Here is a 23692-nt window from a genome sequence, read left to right on the forward strand (position 1 = left end):
TGCTCTGTCACCAGGCTGGAGTGCAGTGGTGCAGTCTCGGCTCACTGCAACCTCTGCCTCCTGGATTCAAGAGATTCTCCTACCTCAGCCTCCTGAGTAGCTGGGACTACAGGCACGCAACACCACGCCCAGCTAAATTTTGTATTTTTAGTAGAGACAGGGTTTCACCATGTTGCCAGGATGGTCTCAATCTCTTGACCTCGTGATCCACCGGCCTTGGCCTCCCAAAGTGCTGGGATTACAGGCGTGAGCCACTGCACCCAGCAAATTTTTAAATTGAAATAAGTAGTGAAGGCTATTAACTTCTGGAATCAGAAAGAATGACAAGCTTACCATAAGACATAGCATATAATGCTGTCAAGTTATTTGGCTAGAAAATCACTGAACTAAACATTCTTTTCCTTCTATGATCTACGCCTTAAGGTGAAGTATTAACTTTTCCATGTAAAGCTATACAAATATTGGAAAATCTTTTCTAGGGAGTCCAGAATACTAAGGGTTACTTAGTAAAATGTATAAAAAGGCAACAGTAATTCAAATTACAAGATTTATATTTGCAGAGGTGATCCATATATACTTAACCCCTTGCAGTGGCAGGTATGACCTTTGGTTGTAAGACAAACTTGCCCACAACAGAGGTCAAATCCATGCCTTTGGAGATTAGCTCCATGGTGGATGGAGCTATGGTTTATGCATAAAGTAAATGTTTACCTTAATTCTCCTTATACCCATATTGTCCTGCTGTATAACACATTTTGCAGATATTTTGAAGTTAATGTGTTAAAAACTTGAGGTTAAACAAACATTTGAGTTCTTGTTAAGAGCCAAACATCAAATGTGCCCTTATATTTTTAATGAATCTCATCCAAATGCTAATGCATAAACCTTGACAAGTAGTATAAATAAAACAAGAAAAAAATACAGCAATGTCTTTGCCATTCCCCAAAACAAAGCACACACTGCCGAAGATCATCATCAGTACTCACTGGTAACAAACTACATAGGGTTAGTTTGTATTTCCAATTCTAGAGCTGTAATTTTAAGGACAAAATGTACAATGATTAAGAGTGCTATCTGTGTATATATAGGTATTATCACAACTCCTTTTTTTCTTCCAGATGAAGAAATTAATTGGGACCAATGTTTTTAGATCAAGGCATTTTAAATAAGCACTCTTGATTTCTGAACAAGAATTTCAACCAGTTAAATTGAGCAAAATAAAGTTAGGATATGAGGACATTATTCTGTTACAGTAATCTTCATGTACTCTCAAAAAAATGTAACACTTGCATAGAAATGTCACAATTAATGAAGGATTTTATTTGAAGATAAAGTCAAAATTATGGCACCGAGGAAGGTAATAAACATTTGAAATTTTTATTGATTTTTAAATTTAAAATCCAGTTTTAACCACAAAATTGTTTGAATCACAAGTGGTAATACAATGTCTTCAATATTTTTCTAAAGAAGTTATTTTTCTATATAATAATAAGACAACAGCATAGCATATAGGAAGTTTTCATTCCAGTGGCTTTTTTATATATTTATCCTTCTTAGGAAGGACAAATTAAATTTTTTAAATTAAACTTTTAAAATATAACAACAACATCTAACAGAACTGTACAAAACAAAGAGACATTTTTTAAACAACTTGCCAAACTTACTTATGAGTGTGTTTTAAAAACAACTTTGTAAATGTCTGGGCAAAGAAGCAAGCTGTCCTCCCTTTACCTTCATAGTGAGTTCGTAAGGCTTTGTCTTTGTAAGCAGAAAGAGTAGACTGTGTTGTTTTTTGCCAAAAACTGTTTATACTTAATCTCACTGAAGTATTGCTATATGGAGAACCCATACTCTGATCAACTTGATTTTTTGTGTGTAATGCTTGATCTACCAGGTAACTTCCCTACTGCTCCTAATGCTAGCGGGCTAATCCCACATTATTATTCCACTATCATCCCTGCAGAAAGGTCTTGGTTTTGATGAAAATCAGCCCTTTCCTTACCTGCTACTGCCTCAAAAAGGGACCAGGAAGATTCTAGCTGGCTAATTCACTGTTCCCTTTGAGCAAGAAAACAGGGCACAGGGAGAAAAGGACTTAGCTGGTGAGAGATTTGGCATATACCTTCAATGTGTGCCCTATAACACAACATTGTCTCCGATCTCATCTTTCTATCAAATGACTTCCAACACTCTTAAGTCTCAGGTATTCTTAAATCTGTATCATCAAACATGAAGCTTCTCTTGTTAGAGTAATTAATCTTTCTTTGGATTAAAGTTTCCCTTTGAAATAAAACCACCTACCTAATCTGACTGCTAAATTTCTAGCTTCTTTGTTTTAAATATGCTCAGGAGTCAACCCAAATTCTGCAGCAAGTAAGTTTGCTTATTAACAAAAAAGTAAAAAAAGAAAAAGAAAAAAGATGACTAATTCTACAGATAGCTGTAAGGATGAATTACTCAAGTTCAAAATCAAATTCTGATTCTAAACACATAACAATTGTTTACATTCAGGATTAAGATGTCTTTAAGAGTTGAAACGACTTTGGAGATCATCCAGCCCAACTTCCATCCAGATATCACGCCTCTCACATATAGTAGTCTTCTGAATTATAAAAATTTATAAAGTTACTTCCAAAAAAAGCTACATAAATAAAAATTATCTATTTATAGAAATATCTATTTAGCAGTTCCATAATTTAAAATATTCAAATCAAATTGGGTAGGACTGGTTTGCCTCTCACTCCCACAGACTATATTTATACCTCAGACACAGCAAGTTACATTTAAACAATGAGTGTACTACTACTTAACTAAAATGGAAAAAATAGTACTCTTAACATAATCCCTAATTTTTTCATGAACATAAAACTCCAAGTCATTTATGTGAACTATATCTCAATGTAGCTGTAGGAAAAATAAAAACCTGTGCTAACCTGGACTTTGGTCTCATTTAAGATTTGGTTCTGGAATGCAAATATGGTTTTTGAAAGCCCAATAAAATTAATTCTTGTATAGTCTGTATATATTGTTTACAAGGACTACAAACACTGCATCACAAATCGGAGGCTTTGGTAAATAACTAAGTGTCCAACATAGAAAATAACTATTTGGTCAAAAGTATAAAAGGTCTGACCTTATTTGAAATACGAAAAAGCTGAGTACTTGGAAGATATGTGAAAATACTCAGCATAGATATTATGAAAAGCTGAATAACAAAGTAACCTTTTTTCTCAAATTATTTCAGGCCACAGTATATAACGGAACTTATTGCTATTTGAAGTTTCATTAAAAATAGGTTCATATATAGAAGAAATTGTGTCAGTAATACCTCTTCACTAATATAAAATATGCCCCTTTTAGAAGACGTGTTCTCTAGATCTCATTTCTAAAACTCTGTATTTTTCTCATTTCTAAAACTTAAGTATCCAATCAAACTGACCTTACTAAAATCCCACAAATTATAAATCAATTAATGTTCTGATTTCATTAATTTTGGCTTGTTTCATTTCGTCAGCATTTGGTTTTTTAGTTCCAAAGGCTCCTGCTGCAAGTTCTCTCTTTTTGTTTTGTATTTTCAGCATATTTTCTTCAACAGAGTCCTTTACAATGAACTTTAAAAAGAAAAAAAAGTTAAGTAGTTTTTAAGGCATAGTATTTAAAATCTTTATTAAAAAAACTAAATGAAAGATTTGCCTAATGGCAAAAACCGCAATTACTTTTGCACCAAACTATAATAACTATTTAATAGAACTGAACTTTGCTTTCCTTACCCAATATGGTTTTCTTATATAAAGAATATGGCTGTACGAATAGAAGTTACAGATCACAAGATAAGCAAAGCAATAAAGAAAAAAAAAGCAAACTATATAGGCAACTCTGGCAAAATGACTTCAGCATTGTATTAAAAAGGCCATTCCGGCCGGGCACGGTGGCTCACGCCTGTAATCCCAGCACTTTGGGAGGCCGAGGCGGGCAGATCACGAGGTCAGGAGATCGAGACCATCCTGGCTAACACGGTGAAACGCCATCTCTACTAAAAAATAGAAAAAGTTAGCTGGGCATGGTGGTGGGCGCCTGTAGTCCCAGCTACTCGGGAGGCTGAGGCAGGAGAATGGTGTGAACCCGGGAGGCGGAGCTTGCAGTAAGCTGACATTGCACCACTGCACTCCAGCCTGGGTGACAGAGGGACGTCTCAAAAAAAAAAAAAAAAAAAAAAAGCTATTCCCAGAAATTCAAGAATGAATCTTTAGTATAATTCACAACACTAACAAAGAGAAAAATAAAACGTGATCATCTCATTCCTGATAAAAACTTGATTTTAAAATACCCTAACTAGGAATGAATGTCTCAACCTTACATATTTAATGTGAAACAATAAAAGTATTCTACAACAAAACAGAAACAAGTCAAGAATGGTCACTATCTGCTACTATTTAACATTGTTTAAGAAGACCCAATTACTGCAATAACTAAAGCTATATAATAAAATTTTACTGAAATACATATAAGATCTACATAAATGGAGAAAGGATACTATGTTCCTGTATGGAAATATTCGTTATTTATAAAGAAAGATAGTTCTCGAAAGTAATAATAAATTCAATAAATCTCAAACAAGATATCTTAAATGGGATTTTATAACTAAAATCTAAAGTTCAATTCAAGAGTAATAATAATAACCACCAATACAATTTTCAAAAAGGGTAATCAGAACATTTTACCCTATCAGGTATCAAAACTTACTTTAGGAAACCATAGTTGTTATAAGAGTAATACTGCCCTAAGAAAAGGAAAAGAGATCAATGGAACAGAATAGTCTAGAAAAAGACCCAAGTAATATATATAAATTAGTTTATGATGAAAGTGACATTTCATACTAGTAGGGAAAAAGTTGGAATTTTCAAAGAAAAAAAATGATGTGACAGAACACATCGTTCTTCATCTGATAAAATAATAAGCTTAGACTCATGTCACAAATCATAAAACAAAAAATAAAATCTTCCAAAAGAACCAGAAGTAAATACAGAATAGTTGAAAAAATGTGAAAATAAAGCCTTCTGTCCTAGGTAAGACCTTAAAACCTAGAACGTATAAAAAAGGCTGATGTTTTAAATCATAAAAATTTTAAAGCTTTTTCATGACCAAAAAAATGCAGTTTAAAGACAAGGAAGAGTATGGGATAAACCATTTTCAACATACATAAACAAAAGATTTCAAGTCAGACTGTATCAGGGAGTCCTTTATACTATAAAACTATTTGTACCATAACTATGAGAACTGGACAGAAGATATAAATAATTCACAGAAAAAATGTTAATAAACAAGATATGTGAAATATACTCAAGGTTTTAGGTAAATGCAAATTAGAACAGCACTTTTTTGGCCACAGAAGCATAAATTAACAATTTTCATATAAATCCTATTTTGAAACCAACTCGATAGTTGATAAAAATTCTAAATCCAGAATTCTAGTTTTCTTAACTTATCCCAAAGAATTACTTGCATCGATGTGAAAAGATTTATATATAATAATGCTCATTATGGCACTGTTTTTATTAGCAAAAAACTTAATGGGTTAAATACATTATGATATATCTATATGGTTTTGTAGAGTAGTCAAATTCAGAGAAAGAAAGTAGAATGGTAGTTGCCAGAGGCTGGGGGGAGAGGAATGGGAAGTTATTATTTAATGGATACACAGTTTCAGTTTAAGATGATGAAAAAGTTCTGGAGATGGATGATTGTGATGGCTGTTGCACAACAACATGAATGTACTTAATGCATCTAAACTGTATACTTCAAAACGGTAAATTTCGTATTTTACCACTATTTTAAAAAAGTGTTCATCTAAATGTACTTATGAGGTAGTCTCCAATGTATAGTTTTAAGGGAAACAAATATGTTGTAGAATAAAGTATAATTCCATTTATCTTTAAAAGAATGTTTTTAAGGAGATGTACACATAACTATAAATGTAGGTGCAGAGAAAGGCCCCTTAAACAGCATATATTAAATTATTGATGAAGGAGGAAAAAGGTGACTTATATTTTGCTCTGCATAATTACACTCAATCATTATAATAATATATTCATGCATTACTTGCTTAATTGTAAAAATCGTATCAACCTAGTCTTAAAATAGTTTGTTTAAAAACTCACTTTTGTGATGATAACTTCTTGCTTCTGACCAAGTCTATGGCATCTGTCAAAGCACTGATCTTCAGCAGCAGGATTCCAGGCCTAACAAGAACATGGATGAGTTACTTTACTACTGCCCTGATCTTTCAGTGTTTTCCATTTGTCCTTTCATTTCACTAGTATTCATTCATCTTTTTCTAACTGAAAGTTTTCTGTCTGAAGTCAGATGCTAACATCACAAATACTCTGGGGAAAAATCCACCCTCCCAATCACTATGATGATAGGCATCCTCCCCCTACTACTACTTCTAATACCTAATACAGGCCCCGACATACGTATCAGCACCCAAAATAAGTATTTGTTGATTAATCAATTTGGTTTTTTTTTTTCATTTTTAAAAGAATCTATGTGTGCTTAACAGCAGAAAAAGGTTATACATCCTCTTAAATGACTTAATTTATATGAGAAAAGACACAATTCTTGGGCCTATTTAGTTTTCTCCCCCTTTTCTGGTTTTCTTTCACTTTCCTCTGTTCATGAAATAAAAGTATAAAAAAAGGGTTTCTCCTGGCTAACACAGTGAAACCCCGTCTCTACTAAAAATAGAAAAAATTAGCCGGGAGAGGTGGCGGGCGCCTGTAGTCCCAGCTACTCAGGAGGCTGAGGCAGGAGAATGGCCTGAACCCCGGGAGGCGGAGCCTGCAGTGAGCCGAGATCGCGCCACTGCACTCCAGCCTGGGCGACAGCGAGACTCCGTCTCAAAAAAAAAAAAAGGGGGGGGGGGGGGGTTTAAGAGTCAGTAAGTCCTAAAAATTATTTTTTTGTTGATGCTATTTTCTGTATCAGTATTTGACGTTAGTTTGACTTTAAAGCTGAGCTAAAAAAAAGTACCATTAGCTAATTAACACAGACATGATCATGAGAACTGTTTTAAGCTAAAAAATAAAATGATGGGTCCGGCACGGTGGCTCACGCCTGTAATCCCAGCACTTTGGGAGGCCGAGGCAGGCAGATCACGAGTTCAGGAGATCGAGACCATCCTGGCTAACACGGTGAAACCCCATCTCTACTAAAAATACAAAAAATTAGCCAGGCGTGGTGGCAGGCGCCTGTAGTCCCAGCTACTCGGGAGGCTGAGGCAGGAGAATGGTGTGAACCCAGGAGGCAGAGCTGGCAGTGAGCCGAGATCGCGCCACTGCACTCCAGCCTGGGCGACAGAGCGAGACTCCATCTCAAAAAAAAAAAACAAAAAACAAAAAACACAACAACAACAATAAAATGGTGCAACAATGAAAAGGGAAGAATAACCAAAAAGATATAGATCTCTGGTAAGTGGTTTTTAAATAGTATCATGAATTGTTTGGATAAGGATCATTAAATTTTAAATTAAAACTATGAGGTTTTTTTTTTTTTTTTTTCAATGAAAAGGTAAAAGAAAGCTGGGCACAGTGCCATATGCCTGTAATCCCAGCTACTCAAGAGGCTGAGGGAGGATTGCTTGAGCTCAGGAGTTTGAGACCAGCCTGGGCAAAAGAGGAAGACCCTGTCTCTTAAAAAAAGAAAAAAAAATTTAATGGTAAAAGACTTTCATGAGCAAATTTTTATTTTTTTATTGAATCATTATGTTTCTCGGACCTGACTTTTAAGTTAGAAACAACATTGGAAAGCTTGATATGTTCAATGAAGAACACTCAACTTACTATAAAACTGCTAAAACGTTCTGTAAATTTTTAAAAACTGTTAACACGTTTAGTCTCTGATCAACTTTTTAATACTAATTATTTTGGTATTAACCTCTTTGGTACTAAGATTATAAGCAAGAAAAATAAAATTTGGGATTTGTTCTAAAAATCAGCTTCTAGAATTATCACTGGATTAATTAATATTCAACAATCTATAGTTACAAATATTTTTTATAGTAGCCATAAAATACTGCGAACAAAGATTTCAAACTTCATCCACAGTACAAAGGCAAGAAAATACAACAGACCGGCTGGGCGCGGTGGCTCATGCCTGTAATCCCAGCACTTTGGGAGGCTGAGGCAGGTGGATCACGAGGTCAGGAGTTCAAGACCAGCCTGGCCAACATGATAAAACTCCGTCTCTACTAAAAATGCAAAAATTAGCCACGCGTGGTGGCAGGTGCCTGTAATCCCAGCTACTCAGGAGGCTGAGGCAGTGAACTGCTTGAACCCAGGAGGTGGAGGTTGCAGTGAGCCAAGATTGTGCCACCACACTCCAGCATGGGCGACAGAGCAAGACTCTGTCTCAAAAAAAAAAAAAAAAGAAAAGAAAATACAACAGACCATACCATATCCATGATATTCACCCATGAAGGCCTAAGTATGATGACCCTAGTTATAATCTTACTGAGAATGATACCGTCAGTTGAGGGAGGAAAAAGGAAGCCTGAGTAAACATATATGCATCAACAAGGTAGCCTCACCCAAGTAACTAAAATTTATATCTCAGTAGTATTCCTACATGTATCTCAGTAGAATTCCTACATGTTAAAAATCTTCTGAGTTTCAGGTAACAAGTTACAACCACAAATCTTAAGTCTGAATGCACAGAAACAGCAGAGGGTTGCCTTTAGCCCACATAGTACCCAGTGCAAATTAGAAACTGAATTAGTCCAAGGTCCTCTCAGGCCAAACAGCCCCTTTGTACACGTAGAAAAACATGCTCCTATGTGAATGCACGTCCAGGTCACACAGCTTGGTGAGTAAAGTTCGAAGTGAATTTTAGCCTCTGTTCTACCTTCATGCCTGTACTACACAACCAACAACCACAACAGACTGCACTATATTAAGCATTAAAACGTACTCAGAACATTCCATTAATGATAATTTGTTTCTCAAATTGTGATCCTAGACCACCTGTACCTCAATCACCTATGATATATGCTAAAAATGCAGCTTCCTGGGTCTAATCCTAGAACTCCTAAGTCTCTAAGTTAAATGCAAAGGAAATTGCATTTTACCTAATTCTTATGCACATTAAAGCTTAAGACTACTAGAACCGTGATGGTAATCATTTTGTCTATCTTGTTTATAGTTAGATTCCCAGTGCCTATAACAACTGACGCAAAGCAGGATCTCATTATTTGCTGGCTGAATGAACCACTACCCTAAAAAGCATTACAGTTAATATTTACTATAGAAGAAAAGTAGAATAGCATAGCATAATAGTACTTAAATATTTACATGGACTATGATTCTGGTTTTGCCTATTACTAACTGTATGATACTGGGCACATTATTTACTTTTCTGTGCTTCAGTTGCCTCTTCAGTAAAACAGAGCATTTTTTTTCTTTTTTTTCTTTCAGAGACGGGTTCTTGCTCTGTCACCCAGGCTGGAGTGCAGAGACAGGAGCATGGCTCACTGAAACTTCAACCTCCTGGGCCCAAGCAATCAATCTTTCCGACTTAGCCCTGCAAGTAGCTGGGACTACAAGCACAAACCACTATACCAGAGTAACTTTTCTGGTACTTTTTTTTGTAGAGATGGAGTTTTGCCATGTTGCCTAGGCTGCTCTCAAACTCCTGAGCTCAGGCAATCCATTCACCTTGGCCTCCCAAAGTGCTGGGATTACAGGCATGTGCCACAGCACTGGCCAAAACAGAGCATTTAATAATGGTATCTACCTCATAAGGATGTTGTGAGGATTTCAGTAAAGTGCTTAAGAGAAAGCTCTTAATCCACATTTACTAAGTTTTTGTTATTTATTTCTAAAGTTTGCCTAAGAATTTTCACAGTTAATTATAACTATGAAGGTATTTACCAAATAGTTTTTTGTCTTATTTTTTTGAAAGAAGTACTAAGATTCTGAAAAAATTTACAAAACTACTTACTGGATCCATTAAAAACACTCGAGAAGCTGCAGACAGATTCAAACCAACTCCACCTGCTTTTAAGGACAGAAGCATTATAGTTGGAGATCCTGCTTCAGTGTTTTGAAAACACTGAATTGATTCAACTCTTTTCTTTTGGGCCATGGAACCATCCAAACGAGTAAACACAAATCCAGAGGCTCTAAAGGGGGGAAGAAAAGAGACAAGTAACAAACACTATTATTATAAAAATAAAACAAAGTTAAGTAACTACAAATCTCTTCAATAAATTCTTTCACTCATTTAACAAATGTTTATTGAACACTTATTAATATGCTAGGCACTGAGTCAGTCATTTTCTGATAAATTCAGGACTTAATCTTTAAATTCTTGTGCTGCCAGGAAGTATTCTCTATTGTGACTCTGAGTATCTTTCAGATAAAATGACTAAAACTGGCAAAACAAATTTTTTTTTTTGCTATCCAAATCAATATGATTATATAAAATCCTTTTACTGAAAGTGAAAAACACTGTGGAACTTACTTAAGTGGTATTTCTACTAAAGACAGGAATGTTGTAAACTGAGAAACAACCAAACTTTTTATGTTGGGATTCTTCTTTCTTAAGTCAGTCAATGCGTGCATTAGCGCATTAATCTGCAAAAAATATTAAGATGTCCATTAGATTCCATTTTAAATCAGTAAAATTAGTCTAAAAGTTTTTATCATAAAGAAAAGGTCCTGAAATGTTATTTCCCTAAAATGCAAAAGACTACTCATTTAAAATAAAAAATTAAGACTGAAAGAACACTCTAATAATCTGAACCCATTCCATTTCCCCTCAAATTCACCACTAAAAATAAAAAGCCAGTGGTCAACAACAGAACACTAAAATGACAGGAATGAAAGCAGAATTACGATTTTGATATACTGTGTATATTTCCTTATATAAAGGTAAAACAAATACTCAAATATTTGCACATGAGTACTTTACCTTTGAACTGGATGTCCATTCCATATCAGACTTTTTCTCACTGTCACGTGCTAATTCTTCTGGAGGACATTCTAATAAATTATCTTCATGTATATCATTTCTGCATAAAGGGCATTTAGCATGTGGCTATATAAGAAAGAACGAAGTATGAGCAACACTTAACAGAAGAACAAATATAAATATGCCTAAAAATTTTTAAATGTATGCTAAAATCTGTATCTCTCATAGCTAACATTTTATTAAACCTTTTAATAGATTTCATCCATTTAAGAGACATCTGAACATGCTGAACTCCAGACATAATGTGGTAAGTAGAATGGATAAAGGAGGGAGCAAAAGTATATGATCTGGACTAGCTAGAAGCAAGAGCAAGAAACCAAAAATTATAACATTGTAAGCAAGTTTAAAAAAAAAATCCATGAATAACAATTTATTGAACCTAAATACAATACAGCTACACTATTTAGTACTATTCTTTAAAAAAAAAAATCCATCTTAATGGCTTATAAAGCTATTAAGGTTATAAAGCTTATAATAGCTTATAAAGCTACTAGGATCTGTTAAATCCTATCAAGTTCATTCCAAAGCAACATCTGTTGTACCCATTTGAACCTGTTAATAAAATAAGATTATATCTTAAATAACTATATATAAAACACCATTACAATTAAATAATTCTGAAGCTAAAATTATTTAAAAGTCAATACAATGGGGTTACTTTTGGGGAAGAGGGAGAGGGTAAATGGTTGGGAGGGGCCACAAGGGGACCTAGGCAGCAGATACAGGAATATGTTTACCTCATAATTGACTGAGCTATTTAATTATGAATTTATACATTTTTTCTACATATGTTATATATCAATTTAAAATGTTTAAAAAAATTCTACCCCAGCTGAATGACTGCTTAACAGACTAGTCAACTTCAGAAAAATTCTACCACACAAAAGAATCTAGACCTACCTTATCCAACACAATAGCCAATAATCACATGGGGCAATTACGTCCTTGAAATGTGGCTAAGCCAAATTGAGGTGTGCTGTAAGTATACACCACCACCAAATTCTGAAGATTTAGTTTTTTGTAAAAAGCACATTAATACTTTTTATATTTTAGATATATTGGGTTAAATACAAATGTATTAAAATTAGCTTAATGTTTCTTTTTACTTAAGAGTATGACTACTAGAAAACTGAAAATTATCTTTGTGTCTCACATTATCAATCCATTTATTGAACAGCAATGATATAAACAGCGGAATTAAGATATTGACTGTGAACATCTTTTTATGTTGCAAGTGTTGCATTAGAAGAAATATATCACCTATTAAAATACTGGAATAATTAACTATCAAAGGTATATTATTAAATCCAAGTGCAAAACTCCATATACTATCTTTTATTATATTAAAGACAGGTACACTACTCTATCAAACACTGAACCTCTACTGAGCAAAAAACTAACCTGCTCATTCTGAATGACTTGGCAAATACAGGGTTTACAAAATACATGTGCACAATGTGTTATCACAGGAACTGTTAAAGAATCCAGGCAAATTGCACATTCCTCATCTGAACCTGAGCTCAGAATTAACTTCATCTTCCTTATTAACTTCTTTCTCAGTTCTTCAGGTGTATCATTTCCTAGAGAAAAGGCTGAAAAATTAATTTCAGAGCAAGGTTTGTAATATGACAAGTTAATCTATCTTATAAGGAAAAGTTTCGCTTGCCAGTAGGGAAAGTCTCTCATCATTTTCTGCCATAGGCAAAAAGCATAATTTAAATTTGAAATTTAAGAAACATTCAGAAGCCAAAATAGTAGCCAACTCACATAATATACCTCATAGAGAAGCCACATTATAACATGACAATAACATACCACCACACAATAAAAGGCAGATCCAATATGAATCTTTCATCAAAGGGTATCTATCACCGGAATTCCTGGAAAGACCTCATTATAATTCCATTTCATTGGTAAAAAAATTATTGGATGTATTCCTAGCTGAGTCTCACACTAAAAGCAATCTCCATTTGACAGAACAAAATAAACTAAATGTATGCCACATAAAAAAAAATTTATCACTCTTATTTAAGTATCTCTGACAAATACAATGATATGAAGCAATCAAATTTACCTACCTGAGGGGCCATTGGAAGACACTGCATTTGTAAGAAGGTAAGTATGGCAACAAATTTGCCGCAGTCTAAGCAAAAGACCCAGGACATCTGCATAATGTGCCAGGACAGTCCCTTCATTAAAATACCTAGAGATTAAAATGTCAAATATTATTAAGTCCGCTAAACAATAATAACTTCCTATTCTAAAACAGCAGAGTAAAATGGCATTTTTCTTTTCTTCTCTAGAAATTACTCCAAAACAAGAATGAAAAGCAGAAAAGCAAACTCTAATAAAACCAAGAGAGATCTATAACAATAAGGCACAATATATGAGAAATGGCTGCCAATTGCAGTGTAAGTCAGATAGGAAGATGCTGAGAGGGATGACTGCAGATCTCAAACAGAGCTGCCAAAACACAATTCTTTAAAATGGATGGCATGCCCTGAGGGGAAAATCAATACCTCTCATGTGCAGAAACAGGAACAGGGTGCATGCTTGGTGACTTGAGCTTCCATGGAGAAATTTATATCAAAAAAAGAGGGAAGGTAAACTGAATACAGAAACATACAGGTGCACTGTATTTTCAAAAAAAGACTATGGGCACAGCACTCTACACTCCAAGCACCCCTAAAGTTTCTGATCTCTGTTTATGTGTACTAATAAAACCTAAAGTAACTCAACATGTAACCCTGAGTCTTAAGTAAATTGGGTTATTTCCTGCTGGTCTGGGACATGATTGTGACCTTTCCCTTTTGTACATCTGGACTAGCAAATAGCTAGTCCAAGAAGAACTCAAGATATTCAAATATAAGTAATAATCAGCAGAGAGCAAAGGTAGGGGACACATGGCAGTGAAGGAAAACTCAGCAGAAAAATGTTGCCACAGAGCAAATAAAAATTATGACCAAGGATACTGTCACAATTTAACACCACTCAATAAAACAATTCCTCCAAAAAAAAAAAATCTTAAAGCAAAGACAAAGAGCTTTGAAAAAATATGGCAAGAAAACATGAAGAGATGAAAGATGAGCTGGTATGGCTCAAGAAAGTGAAAGAAAACAGTGAATCATCAGAGAAATGAAAGTCACACTGAAACCAATATAAGCCAATATAAAAAAAGACTAGTCACTGATAAAAACATAGAAAAGGATGTAGGAAACAGGATTGAGAAAATCAAAATTAAACAAAAAAATGTAAAAGATCAGAAATAAAATGATACCTATGGAACACAGATAAAAGACATCTAACATACACAGAGAGAAATAAAATAATGGAACAGAAAACAATATTTAAAGAAAGCTTTCCAGGAAAGAGAAGGGGGGAAAAGCCTGGAATCTAAAGATTTAAATAATATCACATGTCCCAGGGGAAAGTCAACAGAGAAGTTGCTGAACTTCAGAGGAAAAAAAAAAAAAAAAAAAAAAAAAAAAACCAGGCTTCCCCACAGAAACATTCTATACAAAATACAGTGGTACAATGACAACATAGATTCTTAAGGAAATGGGTGATCCAAAAATTATATAACCAGGCCATCTGATATTTAAGTATTTTAAGGCAACAGAAGAAATATAGCCTAACGGCTAAGAGTACAAATTTTTAGAGCTAGCTGGTCATGAATTCAAAACCTGGCTGTGCCAATTTAATTATGTAACCTTGGACAGGTTGCTTAACCTATGTCTTGAGCTTCCTCAGTTCTAACAGTGGCATTGTAAAAGTACCTACCTCATACAACTACTGTTATTTAATTTAATACATGTAAAGTATTTAAAATAGTGCCTGGACTATATTAAGGGCTATACATGAATCTGTTGCTAGTATTAGTACTGGTAGTATTATGGCAACAAACATTTCTGAATATTCAAGAATGCAAGGAATAGGCAAAATAATACAAATATTAAACTTACAAGCTCTAAACCAAACTGCCAGAGTTAATCCATCCTGTCACTCACTAGCTGTGTGACAACAGTGTAAGTCACCTAAACTGCTCTGTGCCTCAGTTTCCTCACTTATAAGATGTGGATAATTATACTGACCTAATAGGATTGCTGTGAATACATTTAAAGCACTAAGATCAATGTATAACACCTAGTGAGTGCTAAATAAATGTTAGTAAATATATAGCCTATTAAAAAGAATACTTTAAAAATAACTTATTTTCTGAGAACAGTTTCAATAAAGTTAATCTTTTTCAACTTTTTCAAATAGAATAACCTTTACTAACACTAATTATTCCCTGGCATGGTCATATCTTACTGATACTCAGCATTTCAATTTAAGAGATCTCTTTTGAGTGCCTACCATGTGCTAAATATTAGAAGCTTCCTCCTATTTCACCAGCCATTGCTATCTTCACAGTTAGATCTCTTTCACTTTACTCACTCCCTTGGTGATCTCATGGCTTTAATTACCATCCACACATAGGTGACTTTGAACTCGGCTCTCCTATCCAACTAATTATTTGATATCTCTACTTGGAAAATTCACGGGCATCCTATGATCAATGTGTCCAAAACTGAGCTTCTGATCTTAGCTTAAAAAAATCTCTGCTCTTCCCATAGACCTGTCTTGGTAAACGGCAATTCCAACCTTCCACTTATGCAGGTAAAAAGGCTTGAAGTTATCTTTGATTCCTCTTTCACATGCCATAACATATCAACCAGCAAGTTCTGTTGGTTCTACGTTCACAATTTAATAGAATCTAATCATTTCTCACTCCCTTTATCACTACTATGGTAAAAACCACCATCATCTCTTGCTTTGACTGCCACTGGTCTCCCTACTTCTGACCTTATTCCTATTCAAATAACCTAAATCTGAGCACAGCAGCCAGAGTGATCTTTTAAAAATATAAATCAGATTACGTCCCTCTCCTGGCTCAAAACCCTTTAAGGCTTCCTGTCATAAAAAGTAAAAGCCAAAGTCCTTGACATATGCATTACATACCCCCATTCCAATAAATCTCTGATATCATGACTATTTTCTCTCGTTCATACTATCCAGCCACACTTGCTTCTCTGTTATTCTTCAAGCTCACCAGGCATGTTCCCAACTGGGAGCATCTACACTTGCTCTTCCTTCTGGCTGAAACACCCCTTAATCCCAATCTCCTTTAGATCTTTACCTATATATCATCTTCTCAGTGAGGTCTTCCTTAATACCCTACTAAAACAGCTTTGGCATTCCCCATCCCCTTTCGTTGCTTTATTCCTTAAAACTTAATCATGTTTTTAAATTATCTGTTTCTTCCCATTAAAATATAAATTCCTTGAGTGCAGGCATTTTTGTCTGTTTTATTCTGCTGTATCCCAATGGGTATAAGTGCCTGGCACACAGTGGGCACTTAATAAATTTTTGTTGAAAGAATATGAAAAGAAAGAAGATTTTGAACTCAGAAATCTGCTGCTTAGAACAATCTTTCCCACTCTCTCTAATTCCTATCAAACCTGCTTTGTACCTACCTCACTGAAGTTTTTATGTTTTGAAGATTCCCCTTTCACAGTCCTATTCTGCTTTCACTTGTCTCTTATTCATTCTGTTCCCTGTGGGCTCACATTAAACCTGATCTTGCTTGGACCAGAATTTCATACCTTCTACCAATCCTTAATCTTCTTGTTAAACCTATTTCATCAGTTCCTATTCCCAGATTTCCATACGATTTTGGAAATAGAAGCAAGCAAAATCTTCTGGCTAGCAATTGAGAACTTGTCATTTAAAGTAAGGTTTAAATTGTTTCCTAACTTAAAAAAATTACTTACCTGGTGAATTATACTATTATTTCATTCACTTTATTGATTTGTAAAAAACACTGTAATTCATAGAAGCAAATTATCTTTCAGTATACTTCAAACTATTGCTAACACATCTAAATAATGTCATTCAGTGAATGGGAAACAAAGTAAACAAAAACTAATTTTTAACATGGTTTTCTTTCTCCATACCTTCCAATAGTGGCTCTGCCTTCATTTTTCACAGACTGATAAATCTTTCTCTCTTCATCTGAAAGTGTAATGTGCTGAATAAATACTTTACGTTCTGGTAACTCCAAAACAGGTTTTCCTTTAATTTTGCTTGTCTTTGTTCTTCTAAGTGTAATATTTTTAATTAGGGACTGTAAACGCCTAATCAGAATAAAACAAATAATTATGTAACTTTTAATTTCTATATAAATTGATCCAAGAAGAACGAAACAGAACATTTTAATTTGTTACTGTTTTATAGCTTCTGTAAAAGTGTTTTTAAAATCCCTTATTTGGGGTTTTAACCAATCTGATAATCACAGAAGTATTCTACAAAAATAAAATTATTAAAACAAATGTATGGAAATTTCCCCTCAATACCTAACATAGTTTAATCTTTTTATATCCTGTCCTTATTTTCGTAAGTTCTGTTCCCCATTTTTGTTCCAATCACTAACTCTTTTACTTCTCAACTGTCCTGTCAACTCCATCACCGAATAGTCAACACTCAAATTCTAAGTATCTATTAAGTGCCAGGCACTGAATTAAATGTTGTAAGAATACAAATATGGGTAAGATACTACATTCTGTAATATGAAAATCAAAAGTATATAAATAAGTAATTGTATAAAGTAATGAGTGCCCCCAAAATAAAAAGATAATATGGTAATTCAGAACACAGAAAAATGCTTTACAGGTTCCACAATCTTTACATTTCTTTCTCAGTACTGGAAAAAAAGAGATGTATAAATTCTTGTTTTTTCCCAACATTGAAATATAAATACAATTTCCTGGAGTTTAAATAGTGGTTTTGAGGAATCAAGTGGATAGTACTGCCAACTAGATTAGTGGCTCTTGAAGCTTTTTCACTATAACTCACAGTAAGAAACACATTCTATCCAGCAAAAATATACAAACACATACAAAAGAAACAAATATTTCACAAAATAATACTTACTATGTATCATGCACTCCGATATTTACTAATCTCTTCTCTATTTCATTGTCTTTTTAAATGCTGGCTACCACCTTTATAATGATTTTATATCCCACTAATACATCTCAAATCTTCAGTCGATAAACCGGTGCTTTAGCCAAAAAGTTGAACCACATTAGTCTACATCTTGCAAAATGGCTATCACTGAGTTTTAATTTATGTTCTCAACTTTTATCTATCTCCACCAGAAACAACCACATAAAACTTTCCTATACAACTTTTGCTAAGGTCATGGTACCTCACATCATTCACTATATAAAGCTATGTAAGGCCCGGTGTGGTAGCTCATGCCTGTAATCCCAGCACTTTGGGAGGTCGAGGCAAGAGGATAACCTGAGGTCAGAAGTTTGAGACTAGCCTGGCCAACATGGCGAAACCCCATCTCTACTAAAAATACAAAAATTAGCGGGGCATGCTGGCGCAGACCTGTAATCTCAGCTACTTGGGAGGCTGAGACAGGAGAATCGCTTGAACCCAGGAGGCGGAGGTTGCAGTGAGCCAAGATCGCGCCACTGCCCTCCAGCATGGATGACAGAGCAAGACTCCATCTCAAATAAATAAATACATAAATAAATAAATAAAGCTATATAAGATATGAAAACTTAATGCATATTAGATCCTCAAAGGATATACGATGTTTCCTGCTAAATCTGTTAATGCTGGTTTTGGGGCTTTGGGGCTTAGCAACACACAAAAAACACAGTTATGTCTTTCCTTTCAGTTTAGCCACAACAGGGGAAGGGTAGTTATCGACAATTAGAAATCTTTGTCTTTCCAAACAAGCATCACTAGGTTCTGCAAGACAAAGGCACTGAGCCATAAACACTTTTTAGAAGGAAAAGTTAAGAGTCCAGTTAAAATAGTAAAGAAAGTGCCAACTGGTTCAAGCTACTAACAGTTATTTGTAACTAATATTAATCACTGTCTGAAATTACTTACCTAAGTCCTCCTTCATCTCCCATTGTGACAGGACGCTGTATTGTTCTATGCCACCATTCTCTATCAATAAATGGTTTAAGTTTTAAAAAGGAAAGAAGAGACCACAAGTCCTTTAAAGAATTCTGGATTGGAGTACCTAGAAATAACAGGAAAGTGTTATAACTCTTTAACCAGAGTATCCAGTAAGAGTATCTATTTGGCCCAATCAGAGAAGACAACAATTGAAAATGGGCACTCTGTACCAGGCCCATCATTATCAATTAAATTAAACTATCAAGTGTTGACTATAATCATTTATTAAAAATATACACATCTCAAGATACAGTTTTGCTCTAATTTTTAGCTCTCACATGCCACACTAGCCAAGAAAAAGACTGGAAAATTCAACTTTCTCCTTATCAAGTACATCTGCTTATTTAGTTTTTAAAGCAGCAGCACTAGCAGAAGGAAAAAGCAACTAGTTTAAGTTTACATTCTTTTCCTTACCTTCTAGTAAAGGTATTGTGAATGGCAAACAGGTTTGAGGATGGGAAACAGAAATCAAGATTATGACTGGATGACTAGAGTGTCTACTCCATTTCCACTAGAGTGTCTACTCCATTTCCAAGGTTCAAGAATAAGTCTAGTGACTGTTCCATAAATTATCAATAAGTCAAATGTTGTTATATCACGGGCAATTATGAAGAACAACTCAAAACATTTGATTAAATTATTTATATGATTAATTTTGGGGCAGAATTTACACCCACTTGAAGTTTACAAAGTTACTTTACTAACTTAGATAATGATATATTTTAGAGATTTAAGGTTTTAATAAGTTTAATGCTATGATTACCTGTCAAAACCCATCTTCTTTCTGATTCTAAGTCAAGTACAGCTTTTGTCTGCTGAGCATTTGGATTTCGTATGGCATGTCCTTCATCCAGGATCACTCTTAGCCACCTTATGCTATGTAATGGACTATCTCCTTTAGTCTGAAATAAATGTTTTATATGAATTAAAAAACACAGGAAAGTAAAATAGTACTTAATATGATTTGCTAACTAGTTGTTATCATTATTTAATATCAAATTTACTATGTGCTAGGTACTGCTTTAAGCACTACATTAATTATTGAATACTCACAAGTTTATAAAATAAGTACTTATTAGCACGCCTAATTTTACAGATAAGAAAACTGAAGCACAAACTGCTAAGTAAGTATGTTACCCAAAGCACCACAGGTGGCAGAACTAGCATTCAAACCCAAGCAGCAGTCTAGCTCTCTGTTGAGTCACTGGTCAATACACTGAACTGTTCTACCTCAGATTAAAACATAGCAATGATATAGAAAATGGCAGTTGTAAGAATTACTTGAATTCAACATTACTTTCTTTTACATAAAAGGTAATATTTTTACCAGAAGACTGAAATTTTGATAGCAAGGTATTTTTCAAAAAGTTTTAACTTTTGAACAATTGGAATTATAAAGGTAAAAAACAATTAGACTAACTGGAAAACTTATGAACTGTAACTACAAAAAAAGCATACCTTCAAACTGAGATATTAATCAAATCATTGTGATAGAAAACAATTTTCCAGAATATTAAAAAAGAAAATAAAATTCATTTACAAATTGCTTCATATACTTACAATCCAAATTTAAAATCTTAACTTAAAATGTTCTAAATGAAAAATATTCCTGTCTGGGTGTGGTGGCACACGCCTGTAATCCCAGCACTTTGGGAGGCCAAGGTGGGTGGATCACCTGAGGTCAGGAGTTTAAGACCAGCCTGACCAAGATGGTGAAACCTCATCTCTGCTGAATAACAAAAATTAGCTGAGTGTGGTGATGCATGCCTGTAATCCCAGCTACTTGGGAGGCTGAGGCAGGAGAATCATCTGAAACCAGGAGGCAGAGGTTGCAGTGAGCTGAGATCACACCATTATATTCCAGCCTGGGCAACAAGAGCAAAACTCCATCGAGAGGGAGGGGGAGGGGAGGAGAGGAGAAAAGAAAAATACTCCTAAATTAGCATCTAAATAAAATGCAACCCTTTCATGCAAAAAGTCAAAAAAAAAAAAACCATTTATTTTTCTATATATCGTTAAGTATCTAAAGAGAAAAAAAAAGTATAAAGCCTGAATTTTGGAACACTCTAGAAACCTGTGGCATATTTCTTACATTCAATCTTTAAAAGATCTGTTAAATATCAACAATACTTACTCCATAGTCATGAGTTAAAATATTATACGTAGTCAAAACAATATCCTGTTTTGAAAGTAAGGCCGGTTCTCTAATACGATCAGGACCATAATAAACATAAAAATTCAAGTGTACATCTGATTTTATATGTTGTCCAAACTGGTCCTAAAGAAAAATTAGGAATATTTTTAACAATGAGCAGATTTGTGTCAGACTTAATAGATGTATAAAAAAGTAACTGCCCTGGCAGTAGTGTGACAAATCCAACTACTAAAATTGTATGAAATCAAGTTTCCTTCAGTCTAGACCAAAATAATAACAATAAGAAAAATGACACATACACAGTAATAATAAATTATTTAAAATTTACTTGGCCCTACCAATCAGCAACTGCTTCATTTTTAGGAGGAAAAAACCAAAGTTATTGAAAACAATAATGAGTTTTATAAAAATATTTTAATTAGAAGGCCCTTTAATGCTGCATTAGTTAGCAGACTTAATAATATAAAAATTAAACAGTAAAAGAACAACAACCAATATTTCCAAGGATGTGGGCAGAGATTCAAGCACTGTAGCCACTTTCTTTCACTCATTTATTATTGGCCTACTATTTGCCAGGTATCAACCACAATAGTGATGTAACTAAAAATGAAGAACAAATAATCATCCCTGACTTTCTTGAGGACATGATCAGTTTTAAAAACTTATTATTATTTTTTTAATCATGAAAAAAAACAGACCTAGAAGATTTTCAGCAGAAAAAAATAGTCTGATTAAACTGAAAAGAGAAGATACCAGGGAGACACAGCTGGGAAGCTATGAGGAGAGAGATGATGAAGCCCTAAACCAGCAAGGTAGAAGTAGGAACAGGGTGGAAAGGACAGGTGTGAAAAACAGAAACTAAGACAAGACTGATAGGACTTGGGGACTAATGAAATATGAAATATGAATAATAATAATAAGACTAAGATGCTCTGATAGTTGAATGACTACCTAGAATTGTGTGATAAAAATATAAGGAAGTTTAAAAAAAAAAAAAGAAGGGAAAAGTGGGCATCCAAGTAAGAAAGAGATGAATATTTTAGACCTTTATCATTTTTGGTCACTATAGAATACCTAACTGAAGACGTATACTAGGAAAATGTAAATAATTACCTATAGATAAAAGTGAGAGGTGTAGATATGAATTTTAAAGTTAACAACAGACAGTATTTACAGCTGTAAGAATGAATGAAATTTCCTAAAGAGAGCACGTACAGTGAGCAAACGTTAGGGACAGAGTCTACAGAATACCAGTATGTAAGGAGAAGACTTGTTTTTATTGGGAGAAAATACATGATGTCTGGGGTATAATTAAAAATATTCCAGGCCAGGTGCAGTAACTCATGCCTGTAATCCCGGCACTTTGGGAGGCCAAGGCGGGTGGATCACTTGAGGTCAGGAGTTCGAGACCAGCCTGGCCAACATGGCGAAACCCTGCCTCTACTAAAAATACAAAAATTAGCTGGGCATGGTGGTGATGGTGATGCGCACCTATAATTCCAGCTACTCGGGAGGCTAAGGCATGAGAATCACTTGAACCCAGGAGACAGAGGTTGCAGTGAGCTGAGACTGTGCCACTGCACTCCAGCCTGGGTGATGGAATGAGATTCTTTCTTTAAAAAAGGCCGGGTGCAGTAGCTCACACCTGTTAATTCCAACAATGGGAGGCCGAGGTGGGCGGAACGAGGTCAGGAGTTTGAGACCAGCCTGATCAACATGGTGAAACCCCATCTCTACTAAAAAAACAAAAATTAGCCGGGCATGGTGGCATGTGCCTGTAATTCCACCTACTCAAGAGGCTGAGGCAGCAGGATCACTTGAACCTGGGAGGTGGAGGTTGCAGTGAGCTGAGATTGCGCCATTGCACTCCAGCCTGGGCGACAGAGCAAGACTGTAAAAAAAAAAAAAAAAAAAAAAAAAATCAATCCAGCAAAGAAAAAAAGGAAAGCACATGTGTCAGACTTTTGGTAATTTTTGAATCTTGATGAGTAGATGGAGATCTCATTAAAATTTTTTAAAATACTCTTTTTAAAAAATTCTATGTTGTATGGAAATACAGAAAAGACAGATTTAATAGGAACCAGAACAAAGACAGAGAAAAAGTTAGGACAACAAATATAAAGGGTAAAGGCCTGGGATCCAAAGAATATAAAAGTTTCAAGAAAAAAAACCAAGGTGGACTTTTAATTTGTCATCTATCTTCATTCCAGTTCTTTACAAGAAGGTTTAGAGATGACTTACAAAATAAGATGTAACAAATAATAAATGAATAACATATTCAAGGCAGAGGAAAAGGAGAGCTCATTGTACATGGCAATATTGAAGTCTGAAGATCTCTGCAAAGGGAGTTTCTGTAGTGAGTGGAAGCAAAAACCAGACTACCAAGGACTGAAGAAAGTATTAAACATGAAATAAAGGTAAAAATGCAGAGAGGATAAAACATGAAAAAGTAAGGCTGAAAATGCAAAGAATTTCTTATAGAAATTTGGT

General features: G+C 34.6%; 1 protein-coding gene across 8 annotated transcripts in view; it reads right to left on the minus strand.

The window, feature by feature from the left end:
- Positions 1-1363: 1363 nt before the first annotated feature.
- The window catches only part of HLTF (helicase like transcription factor), a 56232-nt gene continuing 33903 nt past the window's right edge, over positions 1364-23692 (minus strand). For 2 of the 8 annotated variants that reach the window (XM_016942138.4, XM_054681159.2), the window contains exons 15-26: positions 21182-21325; positions 19811-19949; positions 18976-19111; positions 17022-17201; positions 13104-13228; positions 12427-12605; positions 10966-11091; positions 10516-10628; positions 9994-10174; positions 6159-6239; positions 3440-3611; positions 1364-2602 (exon numbers count right to left, since the gene is read on the minus strand). In XM_016942138.4, the coding sequence (XP_016797627.1) occupies positions 3459-3611; positions 6159-6239; positions 9994-10174; positions 10516-10628; positions 10966-11091; positions 12427-12605; positions 13104-13228; positions 17022-17201; positions 18976-19111; positions 19811-19949; positions 21182-21325 (1557 nt within the window). In that variant the 3' untranslated portion in view covers positions 1364-2602; positions 3440-3458. Of the gene's footprint in view, positions 3612-6158; positions 6240-9993; positions 10175-10515; positions 10629-10965; positions 11092-12426; positions 12618-13103; positions 13229-17021; positions 17202-18975; positions 19112-19810; positions 19950-21181; positions 21326-23692 lie in introns of all 8 variants that reach the window. The other 6 variants (XM_054681158.2, XM_016942136.4, XM_024355746.3 and 3 more) reach the window with 3 other exon arrangements.

Source organism: Pan troglodytes, chromosome 2 (assembly GCF_028858775.2).
Source record: "Pan troglodytes isolate AG18354 chromosome 2, NHGRI_mPanTro3-v2.0_pri, whole genome shotgun sequence".
In the NCBI taxonomy this organism is placed as follows: Eukaryota; Metazoa; Chordata; class Mammalia; order Primates; family Hominidae; genus Pan; species Pan troglodytes.